This window comes from Vanessa cardui, chromosome 27 (assembly GCF_905220365.1).
Source record: "Vanessa cardui chromosome 27, ilVanCard2.1, whole genome shotgun sequence".
NCBI lineage: Eukaryota > Metazoa > Arthropoda > Insecta > Lepidoptera > Nymphalidae > Vanessa > Vanessa cardui.
In genome coordinates this window covers 2521462-2544831 of record NC_061149.1, presented here as the reverse complement: position 1 = coordinate 2544831, position 23370 = coordinate 2521462, and the positions used below count along the sequence as shown (strand labels likewise).

Sequence of the window (23370 nt, the reverse complement as noted above, 5' to 3'; positions counted from 1 at the left end):
AAAGAATTGTTCAAATCGGTTCATAATTGGCGGAGTTATCGCGTAACAAACATAGAAAAAAACATACGGGTCGAATTGAGAACCTCCCCCCTCTTTTTTTGAAGTCGGTTGAAAAGCATAAACAAGATACGACATCGAATTGACGCAACATCATTGGTTCATTTTTCCAAAAGAAATATATATTTAAATCTATTAATCTAATTTCAATTTTAATAAAATCCAACTACAATACCAAAGTAAAGTCTGTAAATTTCCCACCGCTGGGATAAGGCCTCATCTTCCATTAAGGAGAGGGTTTGGAACATATTCCACCACATGACGCATGCAGGTTTCCTCACGATGTTTTCCCCCACTGCCGAGCACGAGATGAATTGTAAACACAAATTGAGCACATATATATAGTGGTGCTTGCCTAGGTTTGAACCCGCATCTGTTAAGATACACGCGTTCTAACCACTGGACCATCTCAGCTCTAGCACAAATGGAAAATAAAACAGAATATCTAGTTAAGAATAATACTTTCGAAATCGAATAATAATCGAAAATTTATCGATTCATAGTTGGTTAAAGTAAGCATTAAGCTAGTGCGCGCGGAAAATGTGTGCGTGTTTGGAGGAAGCATTGACTTTCCTCGTAAAGTGTTTTGGTTACATATTTAATAAATATCTCCCTATATCGATGAAAAGTTTGCACGTTTATTCTCAGCCGCCGCGCTCCTAATATTTCTTTTTTCTCGCTGGAAAAACGCGTTACGTGCTACCCCCACGTGATGGAAGGTGGGGGGGTGTGGGACTTCCCGGTTCCCTGGGACGCCAAGTGCGCCCAAATCCACCGGGTTTACTCACTAAAAAACCAGCGGTACCCTTCCCATCTTTCGGCGGGCGCCGCGGGATCGCTTACGCATGCTACCGTGAACGCTCCTAACACCTGATGTATTAGGAGATTCTGAAGAAATTTCTAAGTGAACATTCTAGACAATTTTTTAAAAATTTGTCCTTCATAATAAACGTTCAACGTTGATCTTCATTCTATCCGTGCAAAGCCGGGACGTAGAATATAACAATATAATAACGTGAAATTAAAATTTATTGACTGGACCAGTATTGCCAGACTGATAGATTAGTTTGGATTTTTAAAAATGGAACGTTAAGCCGTTGGTTAACACATTTACTATATCCTGTCATATTGGATTTATCATCTCATCGGATTATAGGATCGAGGAAACAGAATGTAGCTGTATTTGGATTTTGGGCACACACTTGTGCACTATAATTTTCAACGTAAAATATTGATCGCCGTTGGCAAAATCATCATCATCACTACTAGCATCAACATCGTCATCACAATGTTCATCCTCATCATCATTACGTTCATCCTCATCATCACCATCATTATCATGTATAAATTCCTTAGAAGAATTTATTAAAATGGTGAATAAACTGACCAAAAAAAAACTCCTTTCTTCCACTATTCAACACAAAATCGTTAAATTTTTCTCATGAACATTTATATTAAGATTGGTATATGACGTATATTAGCAATTATAGGGTGAAAAGAAAACAATAATTATGATACAGCATTACTTTTCCCATTTATAATTGAAACATGTTAATTTTTTTTTATCTAATCAACGAACACGTCACGTGAACATATTACGCCATTGCAGACCTGTAATAATAATTGATACTAAGACTATAAATAGAACCGCGTATGAAATATCCGCCATTAATTATTTTAAGTGACGAAGATCAGAAGACATATCACCATGTCACCATGCTTCGAACACTTTCGATTCTAGGTAAGAAACATTTTTACAAAACATTTGATTTCAGAAATGTTTTAAGAAGAGGAAAACAATGCATATTAACCTTTTTAGCACCTTTCGATTTGAAGAATAATTATAGATGAACAAACCTTATACTGAGATTTCGTCTATTTAACTACTTCGACCGTTTTTTTTTATGGTATAGATTGGCGGACGAGCATATGGGTCACCTGATAGTAAGTGTTCACCATCACCCATAGACAATGACGCTGTACAACAACAACAACAACAACAGCCTGTAAATTCCCACTGCTGGGCTAAAGGCCTCCTCTCCCTTTTGAGGAGAAGGTTTGGAACATATTCCACCACGCTGTTCCAATGCGGGTTGGTGGAATACACATGTGGCAGAATTTCTATGAATTTTGTCACATGCAGGTTTCCTCACGATGTTTTCCTTCACCGCTGAGAACGAGATGAATTATAAAGACAGCACATGAATCAGCGATGCTTGCCTGGGTTTGAACCCGCAAGCATCGGTTAAGATGCACGCGTTCTAACCACTGGGCCATCTCGACTCTGTAAGAAATATTAACTATTCCTTACATCGTCAATGTGCCACCAACCTTGGGAACTAAGATGTTATGTCCCTTGTGCCTGTAGTTACACTGGCTCACTTACCCTTCAAACCGGAACACAACAATACTGAGTATTGTTATTTGGCGGTAGAATAACTGATGAGTGGGTGGTACCTACCCAGACGGGCTTGCACAAAGCCGTATCACCAAGTACCGTCCATAATTTACCTGAAAGTTTCGATTGCAACTTTGCCGATATTCGAGACGTCATTATTTTTCAAATCTTGAACAAAAGACACGGCGTCAATACATTATAGTTGTTTATTTAACTTGTTTCTGAAAAATATTTCATACCAGGACAAAAGTACTAAAAAAACAATGGTATCAATTAATGTCTCATTTAATGCAATTATGTAATATATAATGTTAAAGTATTGACGACCATGTCTCGTAAAAGCTATCTGTCCAATTAATTCCAAAAGCAAAATATCTTCTACTTATGACCTTGATTAAATATATGTCGAGCACTATTCGTCATCCCAAATATCAGAGCAAAAACAATTTTAGTTCAAATAATACACGAATAAAAAAATTTCTTACAGTTTTACTTGGTGTTTGGACGCAAGATTCATCACAATATACAATACCATTAAAATCGCATGCTACACAACGAAATGGAACTGACGATTCTGAAACACTAAGAATACAAGATCAGAAATTAATACCGGACAAAGATGTAACAGCACATGGCGATGAAGCAAGTGTGCATTCCAATTTAGAAGATACGCTCTCATCGAGAGCTGAAGCAGAAATTAATGTGTCCAATCCAGTACAAAATAAAACACAACCAAAATTAAAACAACTTGAAAATCGGAAATCATTACTTGACAAAGATTTTTTAGACGATAAAAACAAATGGACGATTGCAGGATCCGTAGCTAAACTAAGTAACGACACATCACCGGGATTGAAAATAAAAAGATTAATTTCCAAAGATCGTCGACGATCAATCCGAAACGAAATCAACGATAATATCTTTGAAAAGAATCTCAGGAAACGATCAAATAGTGACAAACGAATACAAGTACTTCTTCTCCATCCGTGGAATAATAGACTATTTAAAGACAAAGTTTTACTATCATATAAAAGGAAGAAAAATAAAAAGAAGCGAAAACCTGGAAGGCCGGGAGGGAGGCCAACGAAAACACCCAAACCAACGTCAACAACAACCACAGAATCAAATTTACATGTAGAATTACATTTACAATATAATCATGAGGATGGCGAAACTGAATCGAGAGAGACCATACCATTGGCAAAATATCGACCTCGTCCTGGTTATAATGTTGAGATAATACCCTTGCCATATTATGTTAAATAAACCATTTCAATTAATATATAATTACACATTAACTATTCACAGAAAAAAAATCATAATATATGTATATGTAAAAGGTTATAAATAATAACCGATGATTTCGGGTTCAAACCCAGGCAAGCACAACTATTTCTATGTGCTTAATTTGTGTTTATAATTCATCTCGTGCTCGGCGGTGAAGGAAAACATCGTGAGGAAACCTGCATGTGTCTAATTTCATCGAAATTCTGCCACATGTGCATTCCACCAACCCGCATTGGAACAGCGTGGTGAAATATGTTCCAAACCCACTCCTTCCCACCGGGAAATTTACAGGCTGTTACTTTTACTTTTTTTTAGGGAGAATATTTAGACATTATTTCGCCAAGTGCCTCCAACGCGTTTAGAGGATGTTTATATGTGGCAAAATTTCTTTGAAATTAGACATAATAAAGCCTCAAAGTCAAGGCAAAAGGAACTCAAGATTTTTATTCGGTAATATATTATTTTCATATATTCAATTCAATAGAGTAATGATGCAAACGTGTCATATCAAAGGTGTGCTATAAACTATTAAACCACTAATTATAAATTACGAGTTACGAGAGCAGAATGTACTCTTCCGGACCAGAAGTTTGACGACCTCCGTGGTCGAATGGTGTGTACACCGGTTTTCATGGGTACGCCACTCCGAGGTCCCGGTTTCGATTCCCGGCCGAGTCAATGTAGATTATCATTAGTTTTCTATGTTGTCTTGGGTCTGGGTGGTTGTGGTACCGTCGTTACTTCTGACTTTCATAACACAAGTGCTTTAGCTACTTACATTGGGATCAAAGTAATGTATGTGATGTTGTCTCATATTTACATAAGTGAAAACAACTTTTTACAGAAGAAATAATAACTACCTGACTTTATATAAAAAAATAACAATCAACAATAACATGAATTACTTTAAAATAATAATAATAATTAATAACAAATACCAAGAAACGATAAATATTCTATGACACAAGACCAACAAATTCGCGCCAAAATAAGTCTCTGCGACCGGCGATTGTGCTTTTTTTTTAATGTATTATTCTATGCCAAGATGTTAATGCATAAGGTGTTCAAAATTATTATATCTTGTATGATTCATCAATATAAATCTCATATAATATATTACACTATTTCAAAACGAACTCATTCCTTCGATAAACACACTTAACTATAAACAATCCTCAATTTTATATCATTACTAGATATGCCCGCGACCTTGTACGCGTTTGAATGTAACAAAAAATATTATTGTAGCCCAAGTTACTCCTTATTATATCAGTTATCTGCCAGTGAAAGTCCCGTCAAAATCGGTCCAGTCGTTTCAGAGATAAGCCGGAACAAACAAACAGACAGACAGACGGACAAAAATTGTATGAATGTTATTTTGTTATATGTACCGTGTATACATACATATGCATTGAGTAAATAAGGGCTATTTTATTATTACAAACAGATACTCCAATTTTATTAAATGTATAAATTATTATTATTTACTTTTTACTCCATTATGGTACACCATTATTTTTTTATGATGTAAATAACTATAAATGGTCGTATGGCCTATCCATAACGGCTATGTGACATAGCGATACACATATATACAGTGACATACAACTTTCAGCATCCAAGCGAAACAAACTATATACTATTGTAAGCCTATAAAGTATGTTAAATATAGTATTTGTAAATAATCATTAAAGGTTGTATAACTTCTAGCTGTTGTGTTACATTCAGTCACAGAATTATATAAATGTAATGAATACTTTTTGGTTTGACATTTTCATAAATAAAAGTAGAAATAGAATATTATTGAATTGGACATGGGAATTGTTAATCTGGGTTCAAATACGGAAGATAATGGATGATTGTAACGAAAATTGTAAAAATAAATATATAAAATATTGTAAGTTATTTGATGTTCCTGTTTACCTGAAGCTGGGTCTTCCCTGGGCTTATCCCTGGGCTTATTATCTTTATATATTTATATAGTCAACATACAAACTGTCTCTACCTTTTCCTTCTCTATTTGTCAGCTTACTTGGTGTCTTTTACTTGGTGGTAGGGCTTTGTGCCAGCCCGTCTGGGTAGGTACCACCCACTCATCAGTTATTCTACCGCCAAATAACAGTACTCAGTATTGTTGTGTTCCGGTTTGAAGGTTGAGTGAACCAGTGTAACTACAGGCACAAGGAACATAACATCTTAGTTCCGAAGGTTGGTGGCGCATTGACGATGTAAGGAATAGTTAATATTTCTTACAGCTTTATTGTCTATGAGTGATGATGACCACTTACGATCAGGTGACACATACGCTCGTCCGCCAACCTATACCATAAAAAAGGTATAGACATTATATATCCGTATGAAAACGATATAAGTCTTAAATTTGCATTATGTATATGCGCGACAAATAGGTGAATAACTCAAAATCACGTTAACCAATTTTGATGATTCTTTTTTTTATTATAAAGGATATACTTTAAGAGTAGTTTGGTGAAAGTTTGGTAAGGTTCTGAGCACAGGATCCATGATAAATTAAGGGAACGGGAGGGAACGGAACGATTCTGAGGAGCACGTTAGCAATACTCGGTCGAATCTATTATTTATGGGTTACTTGGATATTTGAATCACCTTCCGGAACGTGGTTATGTTCATGTAATTGTCATAATCGAATATTATAATCAACTAGCGACCCGCCCCGACTTCTCACGGGTGCAATACTGATACTAAATATACTAAAGAATTTGTTTATTTACGACATCACATTGCAAACTTCTAAAATTGTCAGTGTTTCTTTACTATATTGTTCATTTATTATATACACAAACCTTCCCCTTGAATTACACTATCTATTAAAAAAACCGCATCAAAATCCGTTGCGTAGTTTTAAAGATATAGGGACATAGAAAGCGACTTTGTTTTATACTATGTATTGACGGAACTCCTAAACGGCTTACAGTTAGGGTGCGATTTGGGGCAGAATTACTTTCTGTCTTTAATCAAATTTTGTGTATATGATGTGATGTCATATGATGTACGACATAGCATACGAATAGCTCTTTTGCAAAGTTTTTTTACTGAGGTCGATTACAGCTCATTCGAGGGTGGTACCTAGTAGTTTATGCCGCTTGACGTATTAAAGCCGCATTTTCGAAAGTCTATTTTTGCTTTATTCGAAAGTTTCTTTTGAAATTGTCCCTGAAGTAGTTTCTGATTCATATAAACGGCACGCTTAATCTATCCATATTAAGAAAAAAATGTTAGTCTACATCAGCTTCACTTAAAATCAAAAAATAAATAAAATTTTAACAAAAAGAAAAACCGACTTCAAACAAAACAGTATTTTAAAACAAATTAAAATGCACTAAAAAGTAATAAAAATAATTGCATATTTAACATATTTTTGAGAGTCCTCCTAGGTAAAATGAAATGAAAAATATTAGACTACTTAAAAGTCGATTTACGATTATATAATGTAGTTATAATTATTGCTATATTTGGAGTCGTTAGTAAATAACCATTTTTAAACTCATAATATACACTGATTACAATAATTTACAATTTATTTTTCGCATTGTCAAATAGCCTAATATTAAAGATTCCTTACAACCTTCGGAACTGAGATGTTATGTCTCTTGTGCCTGTGTGCACTGGCTCACTCATTCTTCAAACCGGAACACAACAATACTGACTACTGCTGTTAGGCGGTAATCTATATTAGTATTATCTATAATAATCTATCTGTCTATCTATAAAAATCTATATTAATATTATAAACGTGAAAGTAACTCTGTCTGTCTGTCACTCTTTCGCAACCAAACCGCTGAACTGAATTTGATGAAATTTGTTATGAAGCAAACTTGAACTCCAAGAAAGGTATAGCCATAGGCTGCATTTGACACATGACAACCGATACCCTAAAATACGAGTGAAGGCGCGAGCGAATACTAGTATATAGATAGTTAATTATATAGGTAGCTTTATTCAAATGAAATCAAAATAAACTTTATTCAAGTAGGCTTTCACAAGCACTTTTGAATCGTCATTTTACAATTAAGTGAAGCTACCACTGTTCGGAAAGTAGATTCTACCGGGAAGAACCGGCAAGAAACTATTAAGAAGAGGAAAACAATGCATATTAACCTTTTTTTGCACTTTTCGATTTGAAGAATAATTATAGATGAACAAACCTTATACTGAGATTTCGTCTATTTAACTACTTCGACTGTTTTTTTTTATGGTATAGATTGGTGGACGAGCATATGGGCCACCTGATAGTAAGTGGTCACCATTACCTATAGACGATGACGCTGTAAGAAATATTAACTATTCCTTACATCATCAATGCGCCACCAACCTTGGAAACTAAGATGTTACGTCCCTTGTGCCTGTAGTTACACTGGCTCACTTACCCTTAAAACCGGAACACAACAATACTGAGTACTATTATTTGGCGGTAGAATAACTGATGAGTGGGTGGTACCTACCCAGACGGGCTTGCACAAAGCCCTACCAACCAAGTAACTCTTTTCGCAAATTTTAATGTTCTATCAAAACAAATACATATATATAACAATTTCATATATTTCATCAGTCAAAAGACAAAGGAAACCGTTCTATAGAAATGTCGAAAGTCATATACGCCTAATACATACATATATACGATAAAGTATTATAAACCTTATCGACAATGTCTTAGAGATCATTTAAGCTTGCCAGTGTACGTGGAAGCTTGTTTACTTGAATCTGGACTACCTTGGTGAGGGCGTAGGCTTATTATTTTAAAACATACGGGTAAGTATTGCGTATGGCGTATTAATATAGTATCGTGGTAGGGTTTTGTGCAAGCCTGTCTGGGTAGGTAGCCTTACCTATTCCATTGCCAAACAGCAACACTATATCATTTATTAACTAGCTTCGCTCGCGATTTCGTACGATAAATAAAATTTTAACAAAAAGAAAAACCGACTTCAAACAAAACACTATTTTGAAACAAATAAAAATGTACTAAAAAGTAATGAAAATAATTGCATATTTAACATATTTTTGAGAGTCCTCCTAGGTAAAATGAAATGAAAAATATTAGACTACTTAAAAGTCGATTTACGATTATATAACGTAGTTATAGTTATTGTTTTATTTGGAGCCGGTGTCGTTTTCATACGGATACCATCATCGGAAAAAAAAAAAATGGGTCCCCACGGGTAGCACTACCTTTCAAACAAAAAAAAATTATCAAAATCGGTCCACCCAGTAAAAAGTTATGAGGTAACAAAAAAAAAAAAAATAAAAAAAAAAAAAAATACAGACGAATTGATAACCTCCTCCTTTTTGAAGTCGGTTGAAAAGTAGCCCAAGTTACTCCTTATAACATCGCCTACCTAGCAGTGGCAGACAGCGCCCAGTCAAATTGGTCCAGCCGTTCCAGAGATAAGCCGGAACAAACAAACAGACAGACAGACGAAAATTGTAAAAAATGTTATTTTGGTTTATGTACCGTGTATACATACATATGCATTGAGTATAAATGAGCTATTTTTATATTACAAACAGACACTGCAATTTTATTATATGCGTTGATGCGTCAATGTCTACGACTTAAGATAAATGGAAAATATATCATAAAGTGTTAAATCCATCCATCCACCATCAGAATATTAATGAATTTGATCATCTTTGCTAAACATAATATAGTTGTGTAATATACATATACACACACACATACATAAGCAAATCTATCTCTGTGGACTTAGAACGTTACAGCAACAGTTTGTTATATGTATAATTTCGTATTAATGTTCGACGTTATAACACCCCGTGTGTTTTCAGATCAATTGAACAAATTACCAACGAATGTAGATCGCCTTGGACACTAAATATACCAACCTAATAATTAAGAACTCATTGTGTATCTGTCTGTGTATACACTTCAAGGCGCACGTACATTAACATGAATTATAATTAAATCAATTTATTATTATTTTTTCAAACTTGCTCCTTCATATGACATACTGGCTTTTGGCCAGTGCCCAGTAGTAAAACCTACATGGACATTTAAAAAAATACCATTGACTTATTGAAATAAATAATTAATAAGACTTTAAGAAAAAAAAAATATTTTTCTTTATAATAGGCAGATAGACAAATTTGCGATGGTGTAAGTGGTCACCACTGCTCAAAGGCATTGAAGCTGTAAGAAATGTTAACCATTCCTTACATTTAAGATTCCTTTGTGCCTGTAGTAACACTGACTGACCCTTCAAACCTGATCAGAAAAGTACTCAATATTGCTGTTTGGGTATATCCTATACATGGGTGGTATATACCCAGACGGGCCTACACAGAGCTCTATTCCGAATCATTTACTGGATTATACTAGATTCTAATAGGTTTCATTAATAGAACTCAGAAAGTATGCTGACAAAAAAAACTATATAATACGACACAACTTAGATGTAACATCGGCCAAATTCGTAAAACCGATCACATCCGAATTAAGTACGCCATCCCAAATTAGCAATACTTATTTCTTATGCGAATATGATTATTGCACAAACGTAATAAATTGCAATATCATATGACCTAATATATTCCTCAATTTGACACATCGATTTACATGCATTTGCTCTCGGTTTGAACTGACGCGAGAATCTATAGCGACGGATAGCGTCGAATGGCGTGATAGGAAGCTATTTGTATTGGTCGTGTAAATCGGCAGTAATTGGTTTTATTTCATTTTATTGCATTTTCCGATGCTACATCTAATTTGTGTCGTACTATACATTAATAGGATGGGTGCTTTCAATTGTCGTAATTTAAAACTGACCAACACATAAACATACGACCATTCATAGTTATTTACATCATAAAGAAAATCGTGGTGTACCATAAATAATATACCGTAAATAATAATAATATAGAATATTTCTAATAGTTAACCGTTTATCAAAAGCAAATATCGTTGCAAGAATAGTAAACTAGCGCCATCTATATAATTATATTCGAAACAAATCTAAACATAAGTCGTAATTCACGTTAACACCGCTAGATGGCGTTGACAGATAAAAATTTGCTAGTTTTAAATCGAATAGAATACAACTGTGATATCTTGTAGAATTGTTTTAAGTGGATTGAAAATAAAAACCGTATTATTCACCAAATCTGTTGAGTATTCGATTAATAATATGCCTTAAACATAAAGGGATAATCCCTCAACAGCAGTGCCTGTTTTTTTGTATATTTTCGACCCGACTATTTTTTTTTTTTTAGATCATATCTCTATCTTGCTCTTGCACCTGTATGTATAAGTGAACCTAAATGATACATAAACTATATATATTCAACTCTGAAAACCTATCTTTCATCCGTCAAATGTCGAAAGTACTATCATCATAAATTGGTAGGATGTGATGTAGCTTATTGTTAGCACCTACCTTTGCTGTCGACCTGTCCCTTTAGCTGCTCTGCCTTTGCCTGCAACTTCGTCTGCATCGTTTCAGCGCCCTCCTTCATCTTTGCCAGTATACCTGAGAAATTAATTGCGATTACAAAAATATAGAAGATAAACTCTTTCGTAGGTTTGTAAAATTTGTAAAAGGGATATTTTGTGACGTAAGTGTAGAGGGTATCCTTATATATCATGGCTAAATAAGTATAGTACGATGCAACTTAGATGTAGCATCAGCAAAATTCGTAAAACCGATCACATCCGAATTGAGTACGCTATCCCAAATTATCAATATTTATTTCTCATTCGAATATGATCTTTGCACAAACGTAATAACTTGTAATATCACATGACCTAATATATTCGTCAATTTGACGCTTCGATTTACATGCACTTGCTTTCTCTGACGCGTGAATCTATAGCGACGAATAGCGTCGAATGGCGCGATAGGGAGCTGTTTCTATTGGTTGTGTAAATCGGCAGTAATCGATTTTAATTTCATTCCATTGCATTTACCGATGCTACATCTAATTTGTGTCGTACTATACATATATTTTCTCAAACGTCGCTTGATTCGCTAATATTCATAATATAGGTAAAAAATGTGCACAAACCCAAGTGCACAATTCATTCATCCATATTCATAATCCAATAATGTAAAGCAAATCTGACATAAAATAATTCAGCCTTAAGCGACTGATTTATGTGCTGTCCAAATCACTAGATGTTAACTTCCAAACTCCATCCTGGTATTAAGAATTTCTCAACTAATACTCAAATACCCAAGAAATGTTTTGTACCCAATCAACAATCATAACATTGTTTTGTTTTCTATTATATAACATTCGAAAAACAACAACAACAACAGCCTGTAAATTCCCACTGCTGGGCTAAAGGCCTTCCTTTAAGGAGAAGGTGTGGAACATATTCCACCACTCTGTTCCAATGCGGGTTGGTGGAATACACATTAAGCACATGAATCAGCGGTGCTTGCCTGGGTTTGAACCCGCAATCATCGGTTAAGATGCACGCGTTCTAACCACTGGGCCATCTCGACTCCACATTCAAACATTCGAACACCAAGATATTTTTGACAATTGTTATTTTTTAACAGAAACATACAAACCATGTTTGTCCTTCTCTTTCAACAGGCGTTCCATATCACCTGCCTTGTCTTTGACGCGACCAAAGAAATCTATCCGTTCAATGTTAGCATGTAAAACAAATTATCATAAGAAAAACTTATTTTTTTAATTGGCCAAGGCATACAATTATTCGGTTGATGACATATATTGTTATTTTAATTAATATTTAATATTTTTCATTCTGAAAAAAAGTTACTTCTACAAAAACCTTCCTAATATAATCTAAAAAAAATATAACATTGGACATCTATTTATATAAATAAACAAATAATAAATAAACATGAGACAACATCACATACATTACTCTGATCCCAATGTAAGTAGCTGAAGCACTTGTGTTATGGAAATCAGAAGTAACGACGGTACCACAAACACCCAGACCCAAGACAACATAGAAAACTAATGATAATCTACATCGACTCGGCCGGGAATCGAACCCGGGACCTCAGAGTGGCGTACCCATGAAAACCGGTGTACACACCACTCGACCACGGAGGTCGTCAATATAATATCAAAGTTGATTTCGTTATATATTCCAATTAAAATATACTTAATTCAAGTAGGCTTTTACAAGCACCTATGAATCTTCATTTAACAACTTTAAAGCAGTCACCGGTTTGAAATACGGATTCTACCGAGAAGAACCGGCAACAAACTCAATAGCTACTGTTTTTCAACATTTAAACATACAAGGTCATGTTAGTATATATACATATGATTATTATATCATGTATACACATGATTACTTATACAATATACATATTATGTATTAACAGAAACAATGAAACAAAGTGACCATCTCAAGTGAATCAAAACAATAACTTAAAATAAGTTCCAATAAAACCATATCGAAAAAAGAGAGAGAGATAGAATAAGAAAGAGAGGGAAACATCATCTGAGTATTACGCTTTTTCCTTAACGATTTCTACAATTTCAACTATGAACTGACAGTTTACATATTTGTGTAAGAATATATCTCACCGGATATCAGAGAAAAGTGGAAATCTTTGGAGGAGGCCTATGTCAAAAGACAAGCTGTTGCAGAAAATAATCACCCGAACGCCGTTAACTTAGAATAATTACATATATAATAAACGTTTAGATATAATTAGATTAAGTTATGGTAAAGTTATGTTTTGGGGGTTTATAGCAATAAAGGCTAATTTTATTTTATTTTATTTTTATTTTATTTTATTATATCTCACCGGATATCCTCTTAGCGGCATCCGGACTCGCCGACTGAGTGAGTGCGGCCACTTTCATGTACTCGCTCGTGATGAGACCGGCGGCCTGAACAACGATACAATCATTACATATAGTCCTGTTAAATTAGACTGAAAAGGAGGAGTAATGTTATATATAGTACGACACAACTTAGATACAGCATCGGCAAATCCAATAAGACCGATTACTGCCGAATTACACAACCAATAGAAATAGCTCCCTATCGCGCCATTCGACGATATTCGTCGCTATGGATGCTCGCATCAGTTCAACCCGAGAAAGCAAGTGCATCTAAATTGACGTGTCAAATTGACGAATATATTAGGTCATATGATACTACAAGCTATTACGTTTGTGTAAAGTCATATTCACATCAAAAATAAATATTGATAATTTGGGATAGCGTATTTAATTCGGACGTGATCGGTTTTACGAATTTTGCCGATGCTACATCTAAGTTGTGTCGTACTATACATAAATTCACAACAAGCTGAAAATGCTTTCACTTTTAAAAACATAATTAAAATTAATATTTAGAAGTTCCGAATCATTCCGGTGCTTTTTTTTTTATTTGAGGTAAAGGTCGAAAATCCTTGTCTGTCGCGATTTTCAGGGAAACGGTAAGTTTTATCCCAAGATTACTTCGGACAAAAATTGAAGCTCATAGAATTCTCTATATAAAATGTATTTGTACTTTTTTTTTGGGGCAATCATTCCTGCGATATAGTGCGTTATATTTTATTTTATATATTAAATGTTTTGATCCAAACATACCTCAAGACTAGCTGGACTCATGGCGGAGTACTCCTCGCTCAACAGTTCCACGATCAAGCCCTCAATGTCGAAGAATAGGATGTGACTTTCTGGATCTAAAGCACGAGAAAAAATAAAAACATATATTAAATTATGGATATCGTGATATACTGAAGTTTTGAGATCCTCATTAAAGTAAAATTTCTTAACTGACTATAAATTATTGAAATTGTATTTATTTAACCTGGCTTTGTAATCTAATTGTAAACCTGTTAGAACAAACTCAAATATAGGGACATTTTAATTTCGATATACAGGGTTATTCCTCACGAAGAAATTTCCTTCTTTTTTGAGGAGAAATAATCTAAAAATAATTGAAAAAAAATTCATTTTTTGAAATTTGGACCGATAATTATTGTTTAAATATTGACAAATATCCAGTGTTTAATCGTTTTTAAAAAACGAAAGAAAAAAAATAGATTTTAATTGATACTTTTTTTAAAATAAATGTTTGAAGTTGCATTTTTGACAAATTTTGAAAAAAAGCTAAAAAACATGATAACTCAAAAATGGGTCACTTTTGGATTATGCATATGGGGGTTAAAATTATTGCAAATAGTCGCCCCTATCACCTCCTAACGGATATACGTCGAGTTACCAATAACCCTGTATAATTTAGTAATTTCTGTAAATTACGCGCCATATTTTTATTATGATACGTCGTTTGTAATTATTTAATCACAATACAACGAGTGGTTATCGGTTAACTTAGTTTCAAGATGAGTATATATGTCGTCGACGCGAGCGCGCGCGTACCTGCGGGGTTGGAGCGGAAGAATACAACGAGTGGTAATTGGTTAACTTAGTTTCAAGATGAGTATATTGTCGTCAATGTCAGGGGCTAAATTCAAAACAACGAGCGCTAATTGGTTGACTTAGTTTCAAGATGAGTATATTGTCGTCAATGTCAGGGGGCGCGTACCGGCGGGGTTGGAGCGGAAGCCCTGCACGGTGAGCGGGGCGCGGCGGGCGCGCGCGGGCTCGGCCAGCGGGCCCGCGCCCGGCCCGCGCTCGGCCGCCGCCAGCGCCGCCAGCCCGCGCTGGGTCGCCGCGCGCATGGCCGTCAGGTTGCGGTGCCGCAGCCCCCTGTGGGCCAACACGCTCTGACGTCACTCGCTCATCCGCACGAGACAGTTACACAAAAAGACAAGTAAAACTTGGCTTCGTAGCTTCTGGCAACCCTAGATCTACATCTCTCTGTACATATGTGTGTGTAATATCAGTGTATGTATTTGTGTGAGTGTATGCATTCGTATGGTTAAGTGGGCGTATGGTCGCACGTAGGTGTATGTAAGTTTTTATTCGTATGTGTGTTAAATATTGGCGACTTTTTTTAAAATATAACAATAGTTTTATACATCAAATAATTGCATTATATCTACCGAAAACATGACCACTTACTAAAATGATAATATACAAAAAATATGCACTTAGATGTTAGAATTGAAAAAGTTTCAAATCATACCTAAAGAAGTGGACAGCCGGATTGGCCAATCCCTGAAGATCAGTTCCAGACGTCATGGCACCTCCTAACTCATCGGCGAGGGTCTCATCGCACGCAGACAACACTTCCTCCGCTATCATACCTGTGAACAACATCCTCCATTACCAAAAGTATACATTCAATTTTTTTTTTTTCAACATCACATACATTACTCTGATCATAGTAAGTAGCTGAAGCACTTGTGTTATGGAAATCAGAAGTAACGACGTTAACACAAACACCCAGACGCAAGACAACATAGAAAACTTTTGGTAATCTACATTGACTCAACCGGGAATCGAACCCGGGACCTCCGAGTGGCATACCCATGAATACCGGTGTACACACCAATCGACCATGGAGGTCGTCAAACTCATTCAGCTCCATTGACTTACGAATTATAATGGGACTATCCCAAATCTTCTCGTAGGGCATAAAAGGCGATTAACCAAGTCAGAACACGAGAAAGTGAGGATGGTAGCCGCGTTCCCTTAGCAAAACACTTCACCCCCAATTGACCTCACCAATGCGCTTCCAGGCGTATATAATACGTATATAAGACGGTCCACTTTATCACAGGTTACTAGTCTCTACCACGGCGCAGTCGCGTAATCAAATCGGCAGGATGGATTTGAAAAGTATCACTGGGTCACGGATCTACTGGTCACGGAAACAATGAACGAGTATGCCTTTATGATTCCAAATGGTCATGTTCGTTGTAAAAGACTAGGGTTTTCATATTTTTGGTAAAAAATGCCTAAAGTCAGAAAGTTAATGAGCTTTATCGGATTCCAACGAGAATGATAAAATATTGTCATTTATTTCTAAAGAGTAGTATTAAGAATAACTAGTTTAATCGGTCAAATTATATTTAAGACAACTTCTCTCACCATGAAGAACCCTGTCCAAGTGTCCAGTCTCCATCTGCCACACGTAGACGGTACCGTCACTGCAACCGACCACCATGAAATCGTCCGCCGGCCGCCACTTGATGGTGACCACCGGAAACAGGTGACGTGACGCCAGCGTCACGCACTTACGCTCCGACAAACCTTCGGATACGAACGAGTTTTTATTACAAGGTAATATTATATTTATAAGCCTGTTATGTACTGTCCATACTGCATATGGCTCTTTATTCATCTATAATAGATTAGCGGACTCGAGAATAAGCCACCTGATGGTATGTGGTAACCACCGCATATAGATATTAACGCTGTGAGAAATATTAACCATTCCTTACATCGCCAAAGTTTCACCAACAATGGGAACTAAGATTATCCCTGGTGGCTGAAATCGCTCAAACTCTCTCTAAGAGCACTCCTTATATGTTTCCTTGATTGATAATGAAGCGCACTTCTATGATCGATAGCACACCTTGGGAATGAAACGATCGCCTCCTGGCTATTTCATCTCATATTAAATTGTTTAAATAATATATGAGAAAAAAAAAATAAAAATAAAACCCGCTGAGTTTCTTTCGCCGGTTCTTCTCAGGTCAGGGTATTTTCTTTTCCGAACCGGTGGTAGTGTTTCAATTGACCATCAATAAGAAAGTGTAATGCTTCTATATTGAATAAAGTTATTTGAGTTTGAGTTTGAATCAGCTGGTAAAATAAAGAGGGTTATGCAAGCCCAGACGGGCACAGATCCCTACGACTCAAAATGGACTAAGTTTTAGTGCTTGGTCCATGCTACTCCAATGCAGATTGGTAGAAATACCATACAAAAAATCAGCCATAGATTATCATTAAAACTACCGAAGGGAAACTACTACACGATGTTTCCGTCCACCGTTCGAGTCGAATTAATTAAATGAACCGTCTGTAAAAAACTAACTGCTGAGGAAAGATCTTTTATCCATTTGCAGAAATTAATTGACTAATTATACCACCCTGGACAAAAAAGTCTAGTGAAACTATTCTATAACAGATAATATATTTTTAATAACCAGTAATTAGTTAATTATAATATTATTACATATTTATACTCACTCAATAATGTCACGCTGTGATCGGAGGCCACGGAGCAGATGCACTTTTGAATTCTCGGCTATAAGTTAAAACATAAGGCAGAATTATTGAAGTAAAGTTACATAATTACAGTGTAAACTCTATATAACGACACTGAAGGGACTGTGCATTTTATGGCGTTATAAAGAGTGGTCGTTAAATGAAGAGAAGAAAAATCAGAATTCGAAAATAAAGTTTATTTTAGTCTATTGTTAGTAGTTATGTACAAAAAATATATATATCTTATTTGAACGCTATTGCGTATACTCTGTTATTTTTGTCTGACGCCTTTTGCTGCACGACCAATTTTGTTGTATATTTTTAATTTTTTTATTTATATCTTATATAAAGGAAGTAATTTTCCAATAATTTAGCTGCTTTCAGAACTTCTTTAACGCTTGGCGGAGGCTCAAGCTCATCCGTCTCATCTTCTTCATCTCTTTATTCTTGAACCTCTGTTTTTTCTCACTGAATCCAAAATTTCTATGTATGTGAGTGAAGCCGTTGTAAACAGGCAGTTGTCTACTTCGATGTAGGTTTGAAAATTTACCGTATTTCCTGCCATGTTGACCTGCTGAATCCACTCAGTTAATGGAAGGTCGTCGTCGCTATCAAACTCAAGTTCTGTTTCCACCTCATCAATCGTAGAATACATATGATAACGTTGTAATCCATGACTCATACTTATTAGGCATGGTCACAGTCTACACGTGCAAGCAATCCCAATTTGTAAACAAATTAACGAATTTCTTAGAAAGTTCCTAATGCGTGGTGCCGACATTCGAGTTTATTGAGGGCTAGAATAATAAAGCGACAAAAGAACGTACACAGATGCGCAGTTTTTTCTAATTTTAGCAACTTAAAAGGAAAAAAACTTAATTTTTATTTCTCAATTTTTGTCGTTATTGAGAGTGGGTGTGATGTTATGTAGAGTGTATCATTGTATAGAATACAAGCTAAACCAACTAAAACCAATTGATTTCGACGCTTTAGAGAGTTTGCCGTTAAATCGAGTGACGTTACATGGAGTTTACACTGTATATAGATTTGCTATTATCGTTGCCGTCCAAGAAATAGCTGTTTACTTACAGGAAAAAGTGCCATAAATTGGTCTATTTGGAGAACACAAACTTGAATACATTGATATATTATGAAATAAGATAAACATAGTTATGATGATGATGTTGACATCATCACCGATTTCATTGTCGGCGGCCACATATTACACAGTGCACAAATTTAGGCACAAACAAAGGTGCAGTCTATATTCCCCCATTCTTATAACCATATGGACTGCAAATCCAACACAAGCAGAAAGCATATTTTTAATACGTTAAAATAAGGTCCATAGCTCCGAAAAAGAGCGACCATGACCTCCTTTACCCATTTGAAGCTAGCATGAATACATGAATAGTCGAAGACAAACAGTACCTTTTCTCGTCTATTTGTCAACCAATTCTTTATTTTTTAACAGCTATGCTCAAGCTAAAATGTTACCAGTGAAAAAAATGTAATAGAAAACAATAAATATTTCCGAAACACGCTATTATGTACATTCTTAAATTTTCAATAAAGAATACGGTCAAATTTAGACCACTCATCGAATACTAGTTAACCTAAAACGCTTTGCTGATTGAAACACATAAACAACAAAATATCCTTAATAACAACTAACGCTGCAATTCTGTGGCGGTACAATCAGTTGAGTGATCTCCCCCGCGTGTACGCAGAAGCGATGCAGTAGCGCTCCGCTGAACAAGTCCCAGAGGCACACCGCGAAATCGATACCGCCGGACACGAGGTGAGATTTGTCGTATCTAATGGCAAAGTTATGAAAACGATTAAAATTCATAATTTAGTTACAGACATTACGGTATATTTAGTAAGGATGATACTTGTAGCGCTTAATCATGTGTATGGGCAAAAGGGACTATAATTTGACCGATTTATTGTTACAAATCTGAAAAAGCTTTGATATCTTATTCAAATCAAAATCAAAATAAACTTTCTTCAAGTGGTCTTTTACGAGCACTTTTGTCACACAATCGTCATTTAATAATTAAGTTCTACCACCGGTTCGGAAAGTAGATTCTACCGAGAAGAACCGGCAATAAACTCAGTAGTTACTCTTTTTCAACATTTAAAAAATACAGTAATATTAGTCAAATACAATGTATGTATGTAACGTATCTTGCCTGGAAGTCCACAAGTATTAATTCCAGAATTTTGTATCATCTACAAAATCTTGTATCGAATAATATGCCTTTTTTACCAATGTATTTTTTAGAAACGATATGAATTTACGAAACGGCAAAGTTAAAAAATGTTTTAAAAGATTTTGCACACAACGATCTTTTTCAAGATAAACTAATCCAATGAGTTGGACATATTAGATTACACGTGTGTTTGTCTACAAAAGAAAGCAACACCACTGTCAGGCATAACAACTAACAAAATTATTTATCAGAAACAACGGTTTATACATAAACTCCCTATATATGTACTTAATCTTACACTTACCTGTGATGTACATGATGGGGATATAAAAGGCAGTTAACTCTACCGATGTGACCCAGAAGGAGTTGGTGGGGAGGCCAGTCTGAATCCAAAAAAAAACAATTTTTATAAGTTGCTTAAACAAGTTTTGATTGATCCAATAGACAACAACTATGACTATAAACTATCCTGTAAACTAACACTGTTCTTCTATCCTGATAATAATTCAAGGGCTAAGCATTAAATCAAGTTTTTAATTATCAGTAAAACATGAAATCTAAAACCAGTTTCACATCAAACCATTTCAGGTAATATTTCGCACCCATTTTTAGTCTTAGCGAAATTACAATATAGTATATTAATATTTGTCTAACTGCCTCATCGGTCTAGTCAATAGGGCCAAAGATCCTGAAGTTTTGAATTCAAACTCCAAATCAAACCGTTAAAAAGAAACGTGGTTCTGTCGCCTAAAAATCCCAATACTTCCCCCATTAGTAACAGTAAAACGCCGATTATCCGAATACCCAGTAACCGAATCACCAGTTATCCGAATTGGCCTTATGCTCAATATAAAAAAAAATTCAAGTAATTTTTGTTTCGTTTTGTTGTAACAAGTATTAGATTCTATATGTGACAGTTTGTTTTTCTTTATTACGACTGGTAATAATGTCCGATTATCCGAAAAACCTCGGTTCGAATTAATTCGGATAATGTACTTTCTACCGTATATGGCTTAAAAACGGATATGTCATGTATTTAGTTAGTTAGTTAAAATAATATTCCGACGAACACAATCATTGGGTATCCAACCCTACTGGTTCTGTTCTTCTATACTTGGTATTACTTACCATCCAACTGCTGATGGTTTCCATGTAACAGTTGCAGTTGAACCGTATGGGTTGCGTTCACGATGACGATGGAACCATCGTCTCGGCCAACCACCAAACGGTTGGCGGCCAACAGATATATCGAGGCTGTCAATTTTATTTCTGCAAATATAATAATAATATTTAACCCAAAATGCCAGAATTTGAGCAAGTTTCAAATGACTTAAATTACTAAAGTAACAATACTAGGCGTTGGTGTTTGGCGGTAGAATATACATATGAGTAGTTGGTTCCCAGATGCGGTTCAAATACCACCAATTTTATTAAACCAATATTATATCATACCACTATATTTATAATTATTGAATCGGAATGATTGTTAAAAATTTGTATGTACTGGATTTTGTACTAGAACTGTATTCTCACCTAAGGACAAATCCCTGTTATTTTTGGAGTGTATTATTGTTTGTAAACTTTTGAAAAATGGTTTAAAATAAAAACAAAAAAAATATATAAAGTGACTCTGTCTGTCTGTTTGTCTGTCGCTCTTACACTATCAAAGCGAATTTGAAATCCAAGGAAGAATACAGGCTACTTTTTTGCCTATCACATGACGAACAACATAAACACATATAAATCGTATGGTAATGAGTACCCTCGTACTTCGCGTTGAAGTAAACTACAATAAAGACACATACACTATTGTAGTAACAAAATAAATACAATTAATTGCCAAATCCTACCTGGTTCTTCAGGATGGCTGAACTGATCCAATATTCCAACTGGACTGGGGTTCATTTCCGCCCACGCCATTTCCAAACTCGTCAGCACGATGGGCGCGTGAGCTGTGAACATCGATTTTAATTACGTACGCAAAGTAATTATAGGCATGGAGAATATACGCCAAACATTGTCCTTATTAATATTTATTATTATTTGACAACCTATAAGTATGTGCTCCTAAGTTCCGGGTTCGATTCCCGGCGAGTTAGTGTAGAAAAAGTTCATTAGTTTTCTTTGTTGTCTTGATTGGTTTGGGTTTTGTGGTACCGTCGTTACTTCTGATTTTCCATAACAGAAGTGCTTTAGCATATATTAGGATCAGAGTATTGTATGTGATGTTGTGATGTGGTATTGCTTCCTACTTCTAATTTGTTGAATGTGTTATTTTATTTAACTGTTCTATTTTACTATTTGTTACCAGTAAACAATAAAAAGCTACCAATACTTACATGACAAGTTTCCAGGCTGTGGTTGTGCTGCATCATCTACATTCCACAGGGAGACGACACCAGCTGAATCTCCTCGGAGCAGCAGCCTTCTTTGCTTACCACCCACAGACGTCAGCACAAAACGCATTGCGGGCGGACAGGATAGCAACTGAAAATTGAAAAAACATACACCCTTGTAAATCGAACTTAGCAAACTTATTAGCTCTCTATACTGGAAATTGTTTCTATTGATGAAAGTTTAAATAAGGTTTTAGATACTGGTTTGATTGTTGATAATGTACAAAAACAAATGATGACCGTGATTAAGTCGTCCTGACCCATTTTAGTCGCGACGGCCAATGTCAGTGGAGACCAGTCAACTAAAGGCATATACGCCGGACAAAGTAGAGTGCAAAAGTGCATGCGTAAACAAAAATGCACTCTATATTCCTGCACTCTTATTATCCAATGAAACGGAAAATCTGACACTCACGAAGGTTTTACATGCTTTCTAAGAGATGGAACACACTACCAATTTCTAGACTCCTCAGTAGTTACTGAAAACTTTTGGTATAGTGGAATCCCATAACTTTATATCGGGCTAACCTGGGGTTTCAGCCTAGAACCTCAAAATCTGTGACTTTATATCTAGTCAATAGACAAATAAAGCAGTTAGTTATATACTGGATTTAATGTTGCTAGGACCAAAAGTGTGTACAAATATCATTGAAACAATTGTTATGAAGTTGATTTAAGGCTTGGTATAATACTTAACACTTACCTTATTATCAGGATGCGCCAAAATACTGAACAGCACAGGACTGTCATGGTCCACGGATGGACCGTGGAAGCCTTTGTGATCAGGTACGGAACTGCAATAATATTAAGGTACTTACCATTACTTATCTACAAATCGATGGTACGGACAAATATTATTTAAGGATTGAATTGGGGTTAGCATTTACAAGATATCAAC

At 35.5% G+C, this 23370-nt stretch overlaps 2 protein-coding genes across 3 annotated transcripts in view; one reads left to right on the top strand and one right to left on the bottom strand.

Annotated features, from left to right (window-relative positions):
• The window catches only part of LOC124541249 (WD repeat-containing protein 7), a 172208-nt gene that overhangs the window by 144011 nt on the left and 4827 nt on the right, over nucleotides 1-23370 (bottom strand). Inside the window, exons 9-22 of one of the 2 annotated variants that reach the window (XM_047119135.1) lie at nucleotides 23176-23266; nucleotides 22416-22563; nucleotides 21927-22028; nucleotides 21205-21345; nucleotides 20381-20459; nucleotides 19536-19677; nucleotides 17843-17900; nucleotides 16739-16900; nucleotides 15831-15951; nucleotides 15288-15451; nucleotides 14327-14421; nucleotides 13534-13618; nucleotides 12310-12378; nucleotides 11170-11262 (exon numbers count right to left, since the gene is read on the bottom strand). In XM_047119135.1, the coding sequence (XP_046975091.1) occupies nucleotides 11170-11262; nucleotides 12310-12378; nucleotides 13534-13618; nucleotides 14327-14421; nucleotides 15288-15451; nucleotides 15831-15951; nucleotides 16739-16900; nucleotides 17843-17900; nucleotides 19536-19677; nucleotides 20381-20459; nucleotides 21205-21345; nucleotides 21927-22028; nucleotides 22416-22563; nucleotides 23176-23266 (1550 nt within the window). Of the gene's footprint in view, nucleotides 1-11169; nucleotides 11263-12309; nucleotides 12379-13533; nucleotides 13619-14326; nucleotides 14422-15287; nucleotides 15452-15830; nucleotides 15952-16738; nucleotides 16901-17842; nucleotides 17901-19535; nucleotides 19678-20380; nucleotides 20460-21204; nucleotides 21346-21926; nucleotides 22029-22415; nucleotides 22564-23175; nucleotides 23267-23370 lie in introns of those variants that run through there. The other variant, XM_047119134.1, reaches the window with a different exon arrangement.
• On the top strand, nucleotides 1722-3795 carry LOC124541254. Its single transcript, XM_047119141.1, has 2 exons — nucleotides 1722-1798; nucleotides 2943-3795. The coding sequence occupies exons 1-2, from the start codon at nucleotides 1774-1776 to the stop codon at nucleotides 3719-3721; spliced, it is 804 nt and encodes a 267-aa protein (XP_046975097.1). The 5' UTR covers nucleotides 1722-1773; the 3' UTR covers nucleotides 3722-3795.